The sequence below is a fragment of the Lottia gigantea genome (genome assembly GCF_000327385.1).
Source record: "Lottia gigantea unplaced genomic scaffold LOTGIsca_248, whole genome shotgun sequence".
NCBI lineage: Eukaryota > Metazoa > Mollusca > Gastropoda > Lottiidae > Lottia > Lottia gigantea.
This window is the reverse complement of record NW_008708743.1, coordinates 161,160-178,739: the sequence shown is the minus strand read 5'-3', so window position 1 is coordinate 178,739 and position 17,580 is coordinate 161,160. Positions and strand designations below refer to the sequence as shown.

General features: G+C 31.4%; 1 protein-coding gene across 1 annotated transcript; it reads left to right on the top strand.

Moving 5' to 3' along the window:
- Positions 1 to 1,574: 1,574 nt before the first annotated feature.
- On the top strand, positions 1,575 to 2,447 carry LOTGIDRAFT_144624 (hypothetical protein; the record flags this gene model as incomplete). The annotated part of the gene is made up of 1 exon (XM_009055512.1): positions 1,575 to 2,447. The coding sequence occupies one exon, from the start codon at positions 1,575 to 1,577 to the stop codon at positions 2,445 to 2,447; it is 873 nt and encodes a 290-aa protein (XP_009053760.1).
- Between the last annotated feature and the right edge of the window lie 15,133 nt (positions 2,448 to 17,580).

The following is a 17,580-nucleotide window of genomic DNA, read 5'->3' as shown; positions in this document are numbered from 1 at the left end:
GTTTTAAAGAGTTTTCCGCCATTCTTTGGTTGGAATCGTATGTCTGGAAATAGATTTAATTCCTAATAGTGAGGTCTCAGACTTTTTACAATCTAGAGTTTTAAAAATTGTGCATAAGTGGGACAAATGACTTATATGTGATATAGTTTAAAGGGAGAACTTCACCATTTTGGGGGTCGATTTAGGCCTTGAATATACATAAATAATCTTCAGAAAAACTAGAAACATCTGAAAATAAAAAATACTAAACTGGAAGTTTATTTTCTATATCTGTATTTGTCTTTTCTGCACATGACAGAGACTCAAGAAAAGATGTGTCATCTTATTCACGTTCGAACATAGACACACATGGATTTGAAGACTCAAATTTTGACCCCTACTGATAAGCTTTGCTAGAAACTTCGTTAAAATGGATTGTAAACTTGTCCCTTTAAGCATGACTTTATAAACACACATACTGTCATTCTAATTGAAGCCCCTGCCTTAATAAATGCCCATTTCACATGCGGATCTCACATCACATGGGTGATGATATCAATTGATCCTTGAACAGTATATAAGTTGTATAATGACTGAGAACAAGTTTTTACTGAGTAAGAAAAGCCATGTATTATATACATATTCAATAACTTCATTCTGGGTCATTATCCTATAATTAACATACACAGTGATATTATTTTTTTATTGCTTGACAATCTAACCATAATAGCTTAAATAATTGATTGAAGAAGTAGAAACTGTTAAATTATATACCTGTTTTAGTGGAGCAGCATATAGAATTTATTGATCTATTGATCTAAACCGCAGTGCTAAGGTAAACATTATCTCGATCAGGCATTGATTGACTATAAGCATCTCATTGATTGATTGGGTTTGTTTTGCATCTAAGTCCTGGAATTGATATCTATACATTCAATCATACTGTATATAATCAACTATTGACAGTGATTTGAATATTATTGTAAGGTTTGATCATATATTTTGATTATTTGCAATTTATCAATTATTCCATGTGAATAGTGCAGTGCTCAGTCATTGTCACCATATTTGACAATATTATACATTTTGTGTTACAAGTATCAGAATTGGAATATAGTTACTTAAATATATTGTAAACATTTTTGGATAAGGAGCTAATTGAATTCCAACTGTGAGAATGTTATGTAGACTTAAAGTATATATTGCGAAATTGAAGCTCTGATGGCACTTGCCATTGGTAATTAAAAATAAGAAATGTGATGTCAACTAGAAGGGGCTATGTTGTGAGGTCATCATTAGTTAATACCTCTTTTTCTGGTTTTCAAATTGGACGATGGTTGTAAGACCTTCAATTTATGTTTTTATATGCTCTTAAGTTAGAAATTAATTAATTAGAAATTAACAGTAATGCAATGTTTAAGTTGTTAAATTTTCTAATTTGTTTTGCAGACACAACCTATGTCATAAGTTATAGTTTTCATCTGATCTTCATGAAGCTTGGTTTGCTTATTGGACAACTAATGATATTGTTAGTTATTGACTTCCTATTTTTGTTTATTTCAGAGGTAAACATTTTTTCAAACCTGACATATAAAATGGGAAATTTTGGAGGACATGCTTTGCCAGGATCAATTTTTGTGTTAATTTCTTTTTGGCATATTATTTCATTATACAAAAGATATTACAGATGTAAGAGAGAAAATTCCAAATTTGTGTCTGCAGTGTGGTTTCCTTGTCTTTGTTTATGTGGGAAAGCTGAATCTTGGCCAATTGAACCAGTGATGAAAGTTATCCTTATTACCATCGCCCTAGCTTTAGAGATTTATACAGGATCTAAGAATGGAGTATTGTACATGACTGGTAATATACAACATGTGACTATGTATTTCTTCTTTGGATTGGCTAGTTTTATTGATATCCTAGTGTACTTCCAGACAAATTTACCAACACATTTAGACTATGCTATGTTTTTTCTTGCCAATGGTGTGGAATTTATCTTATTCCGCTTTCATCTGCACGGGAGAAGTTCTTTGGATGTCCTACTGCATACTTTACTGCTATATATATTAGTAGCTCTAGCAGTCATTATTGTCTTAGAGATGAGATATAGAAATAATCTTCTGATTGCATTGACTTGCAGATTTGTAGTTCTATTGCAAGGCACATGGTTTTGGCAAGTGGGATCTGTTTTATACAAACCTATGTTTGGAAAGTGGGACCAAGAAGATCATGAGCAAATGATGTTGATTCCAACATATTTTGGAGTGCATATTTGTGTAAATTTATTGATTATATTGTTGCTAGGTAGTGTGATATCATGTTGGAGTAATAGGAAACAGAAACAATGTCTGGATGATATGTACACTATGAAAAGATTGATAAATACTAATTCTCATGCACAAACTGTGGTAGATTTAAATGATGAAAGTGGGGAGGAGGATGGTGATGAATTCCAGAAAGCTTATTGAAAGAGGGATATTTTTTTTTTTTATATGAACTCATATTCTAATGTGCAAAAATGTAAAATTCCATAGAAATACTAAACTAGTCCTAAAATACGCCATATTTCATGAGCACAAAGTCCTGAATTTCCTCAGGGACATGGAATGTTTGATGAATTTAATGATGTCACTTAGTAACTTTCCTCATTCTTCTCATGCAGGAATCCAATATGGCTTCATAAAATGATGATCAACATATATTGTCGTCACCCTGTCTATTTGTCTTGCAGTCCCTAAAGGGATTGTAAATAGGTTTTATAAATTGTGTATGTGTTTCGGGGACAATGATAGCATCAATTAGTGCCATTCCAATTTTCAATCAGATGTCAGACGTCACCCTCACAAAGGTGAACGTCATAAAACACTTAATTTTAATGAAATTACAGGAACCACAGACGTCTGATTGAAAATTGGAATGGTGCAAATTGATGCTATTGGAATGGTGCAAATTGATGCTATTGGAATGGTGCAAATTGATACTATGAATGTCCCCGATAAGCATAAAATATTAGAAACACCTTTAATATAGCAACCACTTGTTACCACATATGTTTCAATTGCAGTCTTCCATTCATCCATATCCAGGTTATCTATTTATTATTCACTTTTAATTTCTGATTAAAAATAGTTGTTAGGGGTGGTTTGATTTATTACATTTGTTATCACAGTAGCAATTTTTCACAACAGTAAGGATTGTTACCAAATTAGGGTTTTTACAATAAACTGAGTCCCACTGTTAGTACACATTTATTATCCCTTGACAGATAATAGTCTTATGCCTCTATCCTGGTTGAATTTTCCTCATTGCACACACACCAATTATTTCAATTGATCGATTATCATTTTCTTCCAACTACCAATCACTACTACCAAAGGAGTTTTTCCACCTGTGTTGTTTCTAAGTGAAAGTTCTTAGTCTAAGGAGTGCCTGATTTGAGAAATTTTTTGGTTTGTATTTTTTGTTTATTTCAGAGGTTAACATTTGTTCAAACCTGACATATTAAAATGGGAAATTTTTTTATTAATTTCTTTTTGGCATATTATTTCATTATACAAAAGATATTACAGATGTAAGAGAGAAAATTCCAAATTTGTGTCTACAATATGGTTTTCTTGTTCTTGTTTATGTGGGAAAGCTTCAGCCAATGACCCAAGCTTTAAGTTGGCAATGCCAAATTCTTTCTATTTCATTATTTATGATTCACCTGTGTGGGCTCACAAACACATACCAATACTGATTATGGTAATAGGCATAAAGGAGTATAACAAATACTTTTATTACCAGTCAATACTTAAATTGATTTGGACTCACTCCACTAATTCATTTGCCATCTCTTCCCATGTTAAAACACGAAATTCAACCTTCTACAACTTTTTCCAGACATTTCGTTGAAAGCTTTCCAATATGTCTAATGAAAGCCTGACCAATCCTTAATGTCTCCTAAAAAATTCAATATATGATGACCATGAAAATTTTGAGCTACTAAAATTGAAAGTAGACTACGACCGGTTATACTCATCCTTATACTCATCCGCTAGAGTTTGGCACTTCACAAAACGACTATTTTTAGAATTAGCCTTCCGCCTTTAAGTCTCTCATCATCTCACCAAATCTTAAAGATAATGCAATTTCAGACATCAAATTCCAAATTTAGACCAAAAATTGGCATGCAAAAAATCCTAAAAGTGAAAGCATGCAAAAAAACCCAAAAAGGAGAGAGATTCGAATACAATCATTTGCATAAAATGAGTCCTATATCTTTTTCTTCAGGTTACCTTTATGTTTAACATATGGGAAGTAACTCCTCTTGTTTAACAGAGGAAAACTTGTAGTATTAGTCCTTTTTTGAGTACCACTATAATAAGTTGCAGGATGCTAGTGAGCTATGGCATGGTCAAAAACAATCTTGTGATGAGGTTGGTCAATTTAACATCTCATTCAGAAAATGTTAATTGGTATATCTGTATCAAGAGCTAGATGTTATCTGACTAGGGCTGGGCAATATTGGTTCAAGTTGATATCCTGATGTTAGGCATTGCATTAATATATGTATATATATCACAATATTTTTAAAGTATGGTTTTTACTGGTTTTTGATGCAAAATGTTGTTAAATATCTCTCAAAAACACTGCAATCGTGAATATCATGAAAATATCTGTTTCAAATATTAAGTTACTTGTTACAATTGTTCTTATCTGGACAAAAATTGGAGGATATATTATGATAACTAATATATATCAGTATATGGTGATAATGATATAAATTCCTATATGGGTATATGGATCAACCCTACATCTGACTGAATCATATACTCTGATCAATTAAAATGTTGAAAAAGTTCAGTCCATTAATATTTCAGACCAGCTTTGAACAAGTGGCACCAGTCTTGATGTGGTCCAGGCTGCATATTCTCGAAACGATCTTAGCGCTAAGATGTTCTAGGAAACCTATGTAAAGCCATGTAAAAAAAATATTACTGCACATCAAATTTAAGGTGTGAAAACAAGATGGTCTAGGGAATGGTTAGATTAAAAGCAACATTGTATTATGCATGTTCTATTTCTTTAAACATTGATTTTCACAGTTTTATTGTTTCCAAGACATTGTCTTATACTGCTAAAGTATTGAATTTTCAAGTGTAAATTTGATTATGATTGCTCTAAGTAATGGTTGTCAGGGGTAATAAAAATCTCATTTCCGTTTTCATAACTAAGTACCAGATATAATGAGAAATTTTTTCTTTCTCATGTAAATTAAATGGGAATATATGTATTATTATGCAATTAAAGCTACATGTTGGGGTCTTTAATATTCTAGCTGTTCTTCAGAAATGATATCAACAAGGATATTGGCAACTTGGGAAGTTCATCTGAACCACCAGAAGATGCAAAGTTCTGCTATACAACACAATCCTGTATCTATTTTATGTGTTTGGTCTGAGATAAGTGCGGTTGGCTGAAATTTTTCAAGAGTGGGAGGGGGGGCTCAACTGTGTGACTCTTTCATATAGTTATAAGCAACAATCACAAACTTATTCTGTCACACCAGCTGCAAGAGAGAATGTATTAATATTTTAGTCTGTATGTAAAATAATGCTGGTATTCGTGTACCAAGTAGATTGATATATTTCTGTCCTGTCTGCTCAACAATATATTTTAAGACTGTAACAAGTCAATAATTGCTTTTACATCTAATATTGAACGTTTTAAGAAGATTATAGTCAGGATTAAACCATAATCTTTCTTTTATCTGCAGACGACAAGTTAATCTACCACTATTTCTTTAGTTCTTCCTACTAAATCGGTACTGTTATGCTTCATTATGGTTTATGGAGTTATACTATATCAGATAGATGTTGAGGTCAGAAGTTGAATATGGAAACAAATTCCTGACAGATGTTTAAATACCAGGAGGAATTAAAAGTTAAAGGGATGTGGTTGTCCTATTTAAGGGGGGTGGGGGTGGGGGATGGCGGGGTTCATGGCACACTCGGGACAGAAAAAAAGAAAAAAATTATTCTACTTTTACTGCCAAAATTGAATTAGAACTAATTGAAACCCCCCACCATGACTAGTACCATGGAATACGAAAGGAGAGCTGAGGTGCTTGGATGGCCCTAGATTTCTGTTAATTTGATTTCTAGATATAATTCAGTATGTGTGAATTTGATTTCTAGATATAATTCAGTATGTGCTGATTTGATTTCTAGATATAATTCAGTATGTGTTGATTTGATTTCTAGATATAATTCAGTATGTGCTGATTTGATTTCTAGATATAATTCAGTATGTGCTGATTTGATTTCTAGATATAATTCAGTATGTGTTGATTTGATTTCTAGATATAATTCAGTATGTGTTGATTTGATTTCTAGATATAATTCAGTATGTGTTGATTTGATTTCTAGATATAATTCAGTATGTGTGGAAATATTAGAGCTCATAAATAGACAACTTTATCCCTTGAGAAAGAAATATAGAGATGTACTGCGAGATGATATGTATAAATGTATAAAATGAAGCTGTCAATCATATCTAATGGATTGTACACAAAGAGATTTGTGGTTGGACTAAATGTCTTAATAGTTGTCAAGATATTTTCCAAGAAGGGTTAACAGGAAAGGCAGCAATGGAGTGAACATTAGTGTAGATTCAAGGAAAAAGCAAAGCATTATAGAATTTATTTTGAAAACACATTGAAATATTCAAAACCTTAAAGGGATATTGTAAAGAGGTTTTCTAAATTTTGGGTTTGCATCGAGGACACTGATAATATCAATTTGCACCATTCCAATTTTCATTCCGACATCTGTGATACCTGCCATTTCACTACAATTAAGTGTTTGATGACATCACTAATCGTGAAAGGCATTATGTGATAAAATCGTCAAACCGCACTTAAGTGTACTAATACAAGAGTGTAATATTGAGAACCTATAGACACACATGCGGTTCGACTTTTATTACTTACTATAGTTGAATGTGACAACCTCATTTTATTTTTCATTGCCTATCCCTGTTAAAAAATAAACTAGTTAAAATGCTTGTTAGCAGTATTGTTGAAGAAACAATGAGTCAAAGAGCTTTGTGTATTTATTTAGGATGTCACAATATGTTTTAATATGGCCACCTTTTGTGTTGAATACAAAACCATCACAAATTAATTGCTGTTCAAGAGTTTGCTTTATAACACTTGAAATTTTACTTTGTTGGTTCAAACTTTACATTGTCTGTTGAATTTAATAATTGTAAATACATAAAGGTTTGATAACACTTCTTACTGATATTGGTCTTGTCTGAAGTAGAATCTCTAATATTGATTTTAAACGTAGTGTTCAAGAGAGATGTTTCAGTGCTGTTATCAAGGGCTGTCTGGAAATGTTGATCAACAAAGTTAATATCATTTCAAATGAAAGCAAAGAATGGTTCAAGATTGATCACATTTTTCCATTCTGGCGTCCTGTGTTAGGGATGTTGTCTTTCTGACTAGTGTTTGGTACAGTCGTATTTATTGTTGTCAAAGGAGGTTGTTTTTATACCTTACTGTGTTTTTTATGCATCATTTTAATTTAGATGTTACCTTCTTTTTCACGAAGATTTATAAATTGATTTCAATTTTTTCATTTGCTTGGAAACTTACGTTATCACTATGATATAAATATGATGAAAATTATTATTTATGGTTTCTAGCATCTAAATGCAGATTTTAGCTTATAATAGATTGAAGTGACTAACTAATAGTCATGTATCATTTGGTATCAACATGGTAACCATCGATGCAATTTTAGAAGATCAGCATGTTGAACATGGCAAGACAACCTGTGTCTATATACTGTTAATTCCTTAGAAATCCTTAACAGGGATATGAAGCCATTTCGCTCAGTCATGTTTAACGATTGCAGTCCAAATGGATCTTAAGTTGTTTTCGTTGAATATGGAATTGGCCGAAGATTTTCTAGTGAGACTATAGCACTTGTTGGAAGAAGTAGTCAGCTCAGCTCAGCTAGTTCCTCTTGTCTAAGGCAGGCTTTAGAGTCATTATTGTGGGGGATTGGAATGTAATTGACTCAAAGTATATTCATCCAGTGAAGATTTATATCATTAGTAAACAATATTATTATTTTAATATTCCCATGGTTCAGTATACATCTTTTAATATCTGCTTAGTTAACAGGATATCACACAAGTTAAGTAGAAATAATCATGAAATATGTATGGTCTAAGTTATATTAATTGTCTATTATCGCAAACACTGAGTGATATTGCTGATTATTCAGACATAATTGAATATTTCTGCATGTAGGTGTAAATGATAAAAACAAGAACCACCATTAACGATGGGTTTGGGAGGTTAAATGACACCTGTACTGAAAATTGCAGCTTAGAAGCAACTTCCCTCATTACAGAAGGATAGGGCTGAATTTAGAAATTTAAAGACTACATGGAATTTGTGGGGTTCTATAGCACAGTCAATTAGAGCAATACTTCTTTACATGACATCATTTACTTGGTTGTGTCGAATTAATGATAGCTGTGGGTTTTAATCAGTGTGTGAAAGTCCAATGACATTGAATCACTCATAATTCCATTCGACCCAACTGTTGTTGAGTATGGATGATCTGGGAAAGATCGATGAGAAGAGGTTTGGACAAGGACTAGCTGGTTGAGAAAATTGTGATCCAAAGTGGTTATAGATGTCTATTTCTATTTTACTCTAATTTCTAACAAAGAAAGCTGTTTCAACCACAAGTGTGCACATTGATTACTTTCTCATCTTGTTTTGTTTTAGCTGTGGTTACAAACAGAAAGTGTCTTCTGTTTCTTTGTCTCATTTTGTTTTGTTTTAGCTGTGGTTACAAACAGAAAGTGTCTTCTGTTTTCTTTTTGTCTCATCTTTTTTTGGTTATTTAATTTAAAACTGGTATCTATTTCACAATGTATTAAACAGTCTGAGTGTCTTATTAGTAACGTTAGTTAGACAAGTCAAGGTTTGTTCTTTACAACATGATATATATCACAACCCAAACCTAGTTCTAACCAGACATCTGTCTGCTAATTAGATCAAATAAAACAAAGAACAGGAGTAGACAATTGAATAACGTCTTTTTTCCTGAGATAAAAGAAAGTGAATTAGTGTTTGACACTTATAGATATTATATTATCTTGTTTAATTCAAAATCTATTGTTATTAGAAAATAAACACTATTATGGATATACCACCTTATTTTAGCAACATTTCAATTCACATAACAGAATCTTTATCAAGCATTATATAGATAGAGATTCCTGTATGTGAATTGAAATGTTGCTAAAATAAGGTAGTATATCCATATAGTGTTTATTTTCTAACATTATGTCTTTTTATAAGTGTCATTTAAGAAATATCTATTGTTATGTTTAATTCTACATCTATTGTTATGTTACAGACTTTACATTGATCTTCTTGATAAACTATATAGACAATCCTCCAAATGCAGAAAAATCAGAACTTTCTCTCTGTAATCACAGGCCTATTGTCAGATAGTTTCATAACTTTCTCATATCTACTTAACTACTGAAATTCTAATTGGTTGATTTCGTGAGAGAAGATACAATATTTCTAATAAAAGGTCCTGGGTGATGTTTTCTAGCCACCAAACACTAAAAAAAATTCATCTGGATTTTAGACCAACCAACAAATGGCGTAACACCAGCCAGCACGAGGTTTGTGTTCACCCCAACACATGCATCAACCTTCCTGTTCACATCACAATGTGCTACACTCCCACTACTTTTAAGATTCTTTCTGTTCATGTAACCACTTTCTACAACCAATCTGTCCATTCCACTGCTTGCTTCAACCTGGCTGTCCATTCCATTGCTTGCTACAATCTATCTGTGTTCATTCCACTTACTATCTGTTCATTATACCACTTGCTACATCCTATCTTTTTATGTTACCACTTGTTACAACCTATGTGTCCATCTTACCACTTGCCACAACCTTTCTGTTAACCCCACCACTTACTACAGCCTTAAGATTATCTCACCATTTACTACTAACTATCTGTTCAAGATACCACTTGCTACAACCTATCCTATCATGTTACCACTTGTTACAACCTATGTGTCCATCTTACCACTTGCCACAACCTTTCTGTTAACCCCACCACTTACTACAGCCTTAAGATTATCTCACCATTTACTACTAACTATCTGTTCAAGATACCACTTGCTACAACCTATCCTATCATGTTACCACTTGTTACAACCTATGTGTCCATCTTACCACTTGCCACAACCTTTCTGTTAACCCCACCACTTACTACAGCCTTAAGATTATCTCACCATTTACTACTAACTATCTGTTCAAGATACCACTTGCTACAACCTATCCTATCATGTTACCACTTGTTACAACCTATGTGTCCATCTTACCACTTGCCACAACCTTTCTGGTCATGTCATGCACTACAAGGTACAACCTATGTATCCTTGTCACCACTTGCTATAGCCTTTCTGTTCATGAGATCAGAAGCTACAATGATTCTGCAACACTCAATCTGCCATTCCCAGCACTGTCTGCAGCATTTCTGCTAAGTGCTCACCTCACAACTTACAACAAACTGTTTGTTCACCCCTAACTATTATAACCTTTTTGTTTATCCCAATATTTGTTACAACTTTGTATTCATCCCATCTTTAGCTACAACCAGAAACACTACACAGCTTTATTTGGTTGAACAAGTGGTTTCTGATAATTGTTTCTAAAGCTCAAATTTACCTTGAATTACATTAAGTGTGATTCAGTGTTAAGTTCTCAATTTAACTTAGTAAAATCTAGCAGCATTTGACTTCCTGTCATTTGAAATTAGTTTTATTATATTTGAATTGATTGATAGGAACACATCTTCAGAGAGGAAAATATATTTTAATTACATATGGCTTTGTACAGATTCAATCTTGTTTCAAAATTGTACCCTCTGCTAACATAATAGTGACGAATCGATACATGGCGATATGTTATGCAATGAAATGTGTACCCTGAATAGATACTTGATAATATAACAAATTCAGACAAACATGTTTTCACTTATTGACTCTACATCATCCAAATGCAGATGAAATAAAAATAAAAGTTCCTATTGTGAACGTTAATGTTATCACATTAAGCCCATTGACAATAAATTGCTATATACTTCATATCTTGATTATCTTATCAGAGTAAGTTAAATAAAGTCACTAAAACCTAGTTTACTGTTTCCAGTTTGAATGCTTTTATACCCGCTAAAAGAGATTGATTGCTTTCAGTTTGTTGCACATTACAATATGCTTGGATATTTTCTATTTTCCATCAAATAAATGTTTCATAACATGTACATGTTTTTTTATTTGGTGTGTGTTTATTTGTCTGTGTCACCACAATCAGTAATTGTGATCTGAATGACAAAAGTTTTATGAGTTAGCTTAAAGGTATACTACCTCAAAATTGAAATTTTTGTAAACTTGGTTAAAAGGAGTCTTTGTTCATCAGGTAGACTTACCTGTAACTATATAACTATACAAAAGAATTATAATCCAATAAATCCATAAAACTAAGTGATAATTGATTAGAAGTATGTTTTAATATTTACTTAGTTTAATCGATAGATCATCTTATATAGAGATTCTTTTCTTTAGTCATGGCATGTGGTAAGTCCAACTGATGAATATATACACTTGAGGACCAAATTTGAGATTTTTAATTATTTTTATGTCCATTTTAAGAGGTAGTATCCTTTTAAGCAGCCTGTATGCAATTTGATTGAAATAAATTAACTGTAAAAAGCCTTTAAAGGGACATTCACCTTTTGTTGTAAAAAGTTTTTATTATCCAAAACATCTATATAATATTTCTAAACTATGCTAATTTTATCTATATTTCTACTTGATCAAACTGAATTTGTTTTAAAAGGGTTAATTAAAAACATGGACTACTAATTGTTAATTAAACACTTTGACCGTTTTTATGTTTGGCTTTATAATGGCTCGATATTATCAGTTGAAACATTAGACCTAGTTCTCTACAGTTTTCTCACAGCTTCCTAAAAGCATAACAAACTTAAAAACCTTACGTAATGTTTTTAAAAATTTTTGGTGTTGACAAATTGATGGCTGGATTTTTTAGATAAAACTTTCAGATACGTTAAAGCGCACATTTCTCTAGATTTTGGTGTATAGTTTTCACAAATTTAAAGCAAAAAAATTCTCAATCCATAAAAAGGGGGAATGTCCCTTTAACTCAAATTATATATAGCTCCAATAGGTAAAATAACTGACTGACTACATGTACCATGTAAACAAGCATAGTAGAGTTTCTGTTTGTTTAAATCAAAAACTAACCATTGGTTAAGATCACTTCTTTCTTTTATTTTGAAAATTACCCGACATCTAATTATTATGCAGATTGGTTTTCATTGATTATTATTGTTTAAGTCTTCTGCAAAGGAATTTTAAATGGATTCAGCATATAGATTTTTTTTTAAAAGGATTTTAAAGAGGTTTTTTAAACTTTTAATTTGTATTGAGTACACTGTTAGCTTTGCAACATTTTAATTTTCTGTAAGACGCATGTGGTCCCAGCAATTCTGCTAATACCGATCATTTTATGACATCATTAGGGCCTTTTATAGTGTAAGTAGATTTCTATTTGCATGATAATGCTATAGAATATATTGTTATTTTCATAAATAGGAAAAAAACACAAGATTTGCAGCAATAATTGGATGATTTCCAATTTAGGATCCTGCCATTTCCAAAAGATTTATATTAACATTTGAAGTACTGCTCAGATCAATTTCAATCTAAGTCTTCAAACTTGTTAAGAAATCTTCAAGATTCAACCACTTGAAGATTTCCGGGTTCCCTGCGGATTGTACATAGGTAGGTTTCTGATTGACATGGAGTATATAAAGCAGAATGCTTCAATGGCAGATCAAATTTCAACTAATTTCATTCTAAATTAAAACCTATAAGAAATTCTACAAGACACAGTTGGAAATAAATTACATTTTAAAGGAATCTGCTACGCCATTTTGATTTGTTATATATTCTGATTTTACTTAGTGCGATAAAAATAATGAATGTTTATTTTATTTCAACAAACATAGTAAATAAAATTGTTTATTCTCAAACACAAAATTTCAATATCAGAGATGATCTCCCGAAACCTTAAATTGTATGATGTTTTATGACGTTTTATTTTCCGAGAAAGAAACTGTTTATATTTGGTTAAAATCTTATTCATTAGTTTATTTTACCGCTATACAGGGTTTTCATTCTTTGACAATAAACTGACATATAATAATTTGAGAACTCTGACCTATTATTCACTTAATAGCTCTTATAATAGTATAGAATATGAGGCTTTTCTTTTTTTATCCTCAGAAAATAAAAGATTAAATTTTGGGTTATTTATAATCAAGCTAGGAATAAAAGCTTATAGAGCTTTCGAACTGTACCAAAAAGTGAAAATGACCAAATATGGCAGAGATGGATATTTGAAACAGTCACCCATTATTTATATGCTATTAATTTAAAATAATAGATGAATTCTTATGTGAATGGTATACTGAAAAAGTCTTGTATGGTCCCGAGATTAGATTCTAATCAAAAGTACAACAACCTGTAAACAAGGCTATAGTAACATTGGTATTTACCTTTTTACACGAAGAAATAGAAAGGTCAAGTATATGTCAACCTGGAGGCAAGAATACTGAAGGCTGTAACAATGAACTTATTGAAAGTCTGATAAGAGTTTTGCAGGAAGCCAAAAAAAAAACTTTTTTTGTAGAAGGCACTAGTGCCAAACCACCTATTGCAAGATTGTGCTATATGTAATGTAAAAACAATTTGTACTCCTTGAGGCTATTGCTAGTTTAAGGCTATGCTTGAGGACGAATACGACTGTGTCTCTAAATTATGCCAATAAATATGCAATAATCAAACAAAGATTAACGATTAGTTGTAGATGTGGTCTATCAACCAGTCAGAAGCTTCTTGATACAAAAAAACTCACAATAGCTCTCTGGTATAAACAAATACAGCACCTTGCTGGAATACATAATACAAATATATGTTACAAGTAATACTTTGGGTTTTTTTGGTCTCGAAAACAAAAACAAATATTACTTTTGTCTTTCCACTACAAAGACAAATACTACTTGTCAAACTTAGGTAGACTGTAGGCTGAAATGGATCAGATTTAAACTTGTAAATTGAATTAAAAATAAGTGTTTTATGACGTCACTAATTGCAAGAAATAATTTTATCACAGAAGACTCTTTGCAATTAGTGACATCATCAAACACTTTCTTTTAATGGAATTGCAGGAAGCAAGGACGTCTGATTGAAAATTGTAATGGTGGAAATTGATGCTATCAGTGTGCATGATACATATACAAAATTTAGAAAACCTCTTTACAATCCCTTAAATTATGTTTTTTTCAGCTTGAAGCTATGTTGAATGATATTAAAATCTCATGTTAGAAATGTTTGATGGCAGTTATTAATGAATGCAAACTTACTATGGGTATAATAAAGTTATTAATGAATACAGACTTACTATGGGTATAATAAAGTTATTAATGAATGCAAACTAACTATGGGTATGATAAAGTTATTAATGAATACAAACTTACTATGGGTATAATAATGTTATTAATGAATACAGACTTACTATGGGTATAATAAAGTTATTAATGAATACAGACTTACTATGGGTATAATAAAGTTAGTAATGAATACAAACTTACTATGGGTATAATAAAGTTATTAATGAATACAAACTTACTATGGGTATAAACTTACAAACATGTAATAAGGTTATTAATGAATGCAAACTTAAAAACGTGTAATAAAGTTATTAATGAACACAAACTTACAAGCATGTAATAAAGTTATTAATGAACACAAACTTACAAGCATGTAATAAAGTTATTAATGAATACAAACTAACAAACGTGTAATAAAGCTATTAATGAACACAAACTTACAAGCATGTAATAAAGTTATTAATGAATACAAACTTACAAACGTGTAATAAAGCTATTAATGAATGCAAACTGACAAACAAGTAATAAAGTTATCGATGAATACAAACTTACTATGGGTATAATAAGTTATTAATGAATGCAAACTTACAAGCATGTAATAAAGTTATTGATGAATACAAACTAACAAACATGTAATAAAGTTATTGATGTATACAAACTAACAAACATGTAATAAAGTTATTGATGAATACAAACTAACAAACATGTAATAAAGTTATTAATGAATGCAAACTAACAAATGCGCAATAAAGTTATGAATGTCAGTTAGGTTTGAGACAGTCTGAAATTAGCTATATCATTGTGATCTATATTACCTTTCATATTTTCTTTGACACCACCATTCATATTTTCTTTGACATCATCTTTCATATTTTCTTTGACATCATCTTTCATATTTTCTTTGACATCATCTTTCATATTTTCTTTGACAGCACCTTTCTTACTTTCTTTGACATCATCTTTCATATTTTCTTTGATATCACCTTTCTTATTTTCTTTGACATCGCCTTTCTTATTTTCTTTGATATCACCATTTATATGGAAATTGGTGTGAAATGAATTCTTGTGCTTTTATCCTCACGAATCTGTAATATAATTTCTAAAACTATGTCACACTGTTATTATCAGTCTCCTCATCAATTATACTTTTAAGTTCTAAATGCTCAATGTGATGGGCTATAATAGCAAATTTTATTCTAGACAACATAGCTGATTAACAACAATATTTTACCCTTTTAAAGGTGTATCACCCATTAGGATTACAAAAAATTGAAAATTTTAAACTTGGCCAAAATGAGTCTTTGTTTATCAGTGGACTTACCTGGTGTTAAGAAGCATGTTTCAATACTTATTAAGTTTAATGGATATATAGAGATTCTATTTTTAAGTCACAACACCTGGTAAGTTCAACTGATAAATATATATACTTTTTGACCAACTTTAAATTTTATGTCCATTCTAAGAGGTATTATTCCTTTAACACTTTTATCTGTTGGGTACTCAAGGAAAATAGCTAGGTATTCACAATCCTCTATATTTTGACACATTTTCTACACATTTTCTTGCGATAAGTACAAATACTAAAATAAATGTAGGTAGCTTATGTGGTTGAAAGGCTCAAAGGGGATTTCCCTTGATTTTTTGATATAACCACTTTCATGTAAAACAAATGTAATATTTGGAATACTTGTTATGAAAATGAAAATGCTAATACTTATAGGAATAGAAAGTAGAGGTGTTCTAATGACTTCGAAAAATATCAGTTTGTCTCACATGTCCATAATTATTTCATAATTAGCAAATTAGAAAAGAATTATCAGCAGAATTCCAATGAGTGACCGATCAAGAAAGATCAAAAAGTCCTTTTTTTGTTTATCTAGACTGTACATACCTGGACATTATATGCAATAAGAACATAATGATATGATTAAGAATACATGATAATTCATTAGAAACACCAATTAATCAAATAGTTTGCTTAATTTAACACTAAAAAATAAGGAAACCCATCTTTAAGAATGGATAATATTGCGATATGGGTAAATATTGACTTATTTCACTTCTTTTAGAAATTGATGACTCTTGTATCCAAAGCAGCATTTTACTACTTGTTTGTAAACACATTTTGAGTTTTGCATGTCCCAGTTATAACAATTAACATGTTTATTGGTTTGAAGGTCTCCTTGGCTGTGTCATCTTCTGTCAACGATTATTCTATCATAAATTCCCATACCAGTATTTATCGAGATACCAATATATTGCCCAGCCCTTTTATTTGATCATTCTTCTTTTAAAAGGGTATCTTGTAAATATGACAGTATTTCAAATTACTAGATCGAGATGAGATATAGTGCTTTGTTAATGTAAATCATCAAGCGTCGATACACAACCTTCCATGCATGTCATATGGGGATACCTCGTCATTGATATATCTTGCCAGCACTACTAACAACCTGGATATTTGGAATGGCCCTCTCGTTTCAAATATTACTGGTAATACTGATAGCTGAAATTGAGCACTATAAGCTGAGAAATCTTTCAGACAAAGAGACAAAAGATTAGAATTGAAAAACTGATATGGAATTTGTTTGTCTAGTAACTCAAGCCAAGACTAATAAGATGTTTTGAGGTGACTATTGGCAGAGATTAGACCCATAAATAACTTTTAATTACTACTCTAATCCTGTAGCAGCTATCGACTTAATATTTCAGCTATAGCTAGTGTAATAACAATTTCAGATTGGTTTTATTGCACGCTCTTTACCTGTTTGCTGTCCATACTAATCCATTCTATCCAATTATAGTGGTAATTGCCAGTACAATGTCTCTTAAGGCTATTTGTCTTGCTACTGAATTGTCTGATTAACACTTGTAGCATCCATAGTGACCAGTTTTAATTTTCTCTAGTCCTCCTTTCACATATTCTAACAGCTTTATTATGATATTGATGGCCATTTGTGACACCTCATTACAGACAGTATAGTAAAGGTCAATAGGGTTTATTGGGAATAAGAGGCTTTGGTCCAGT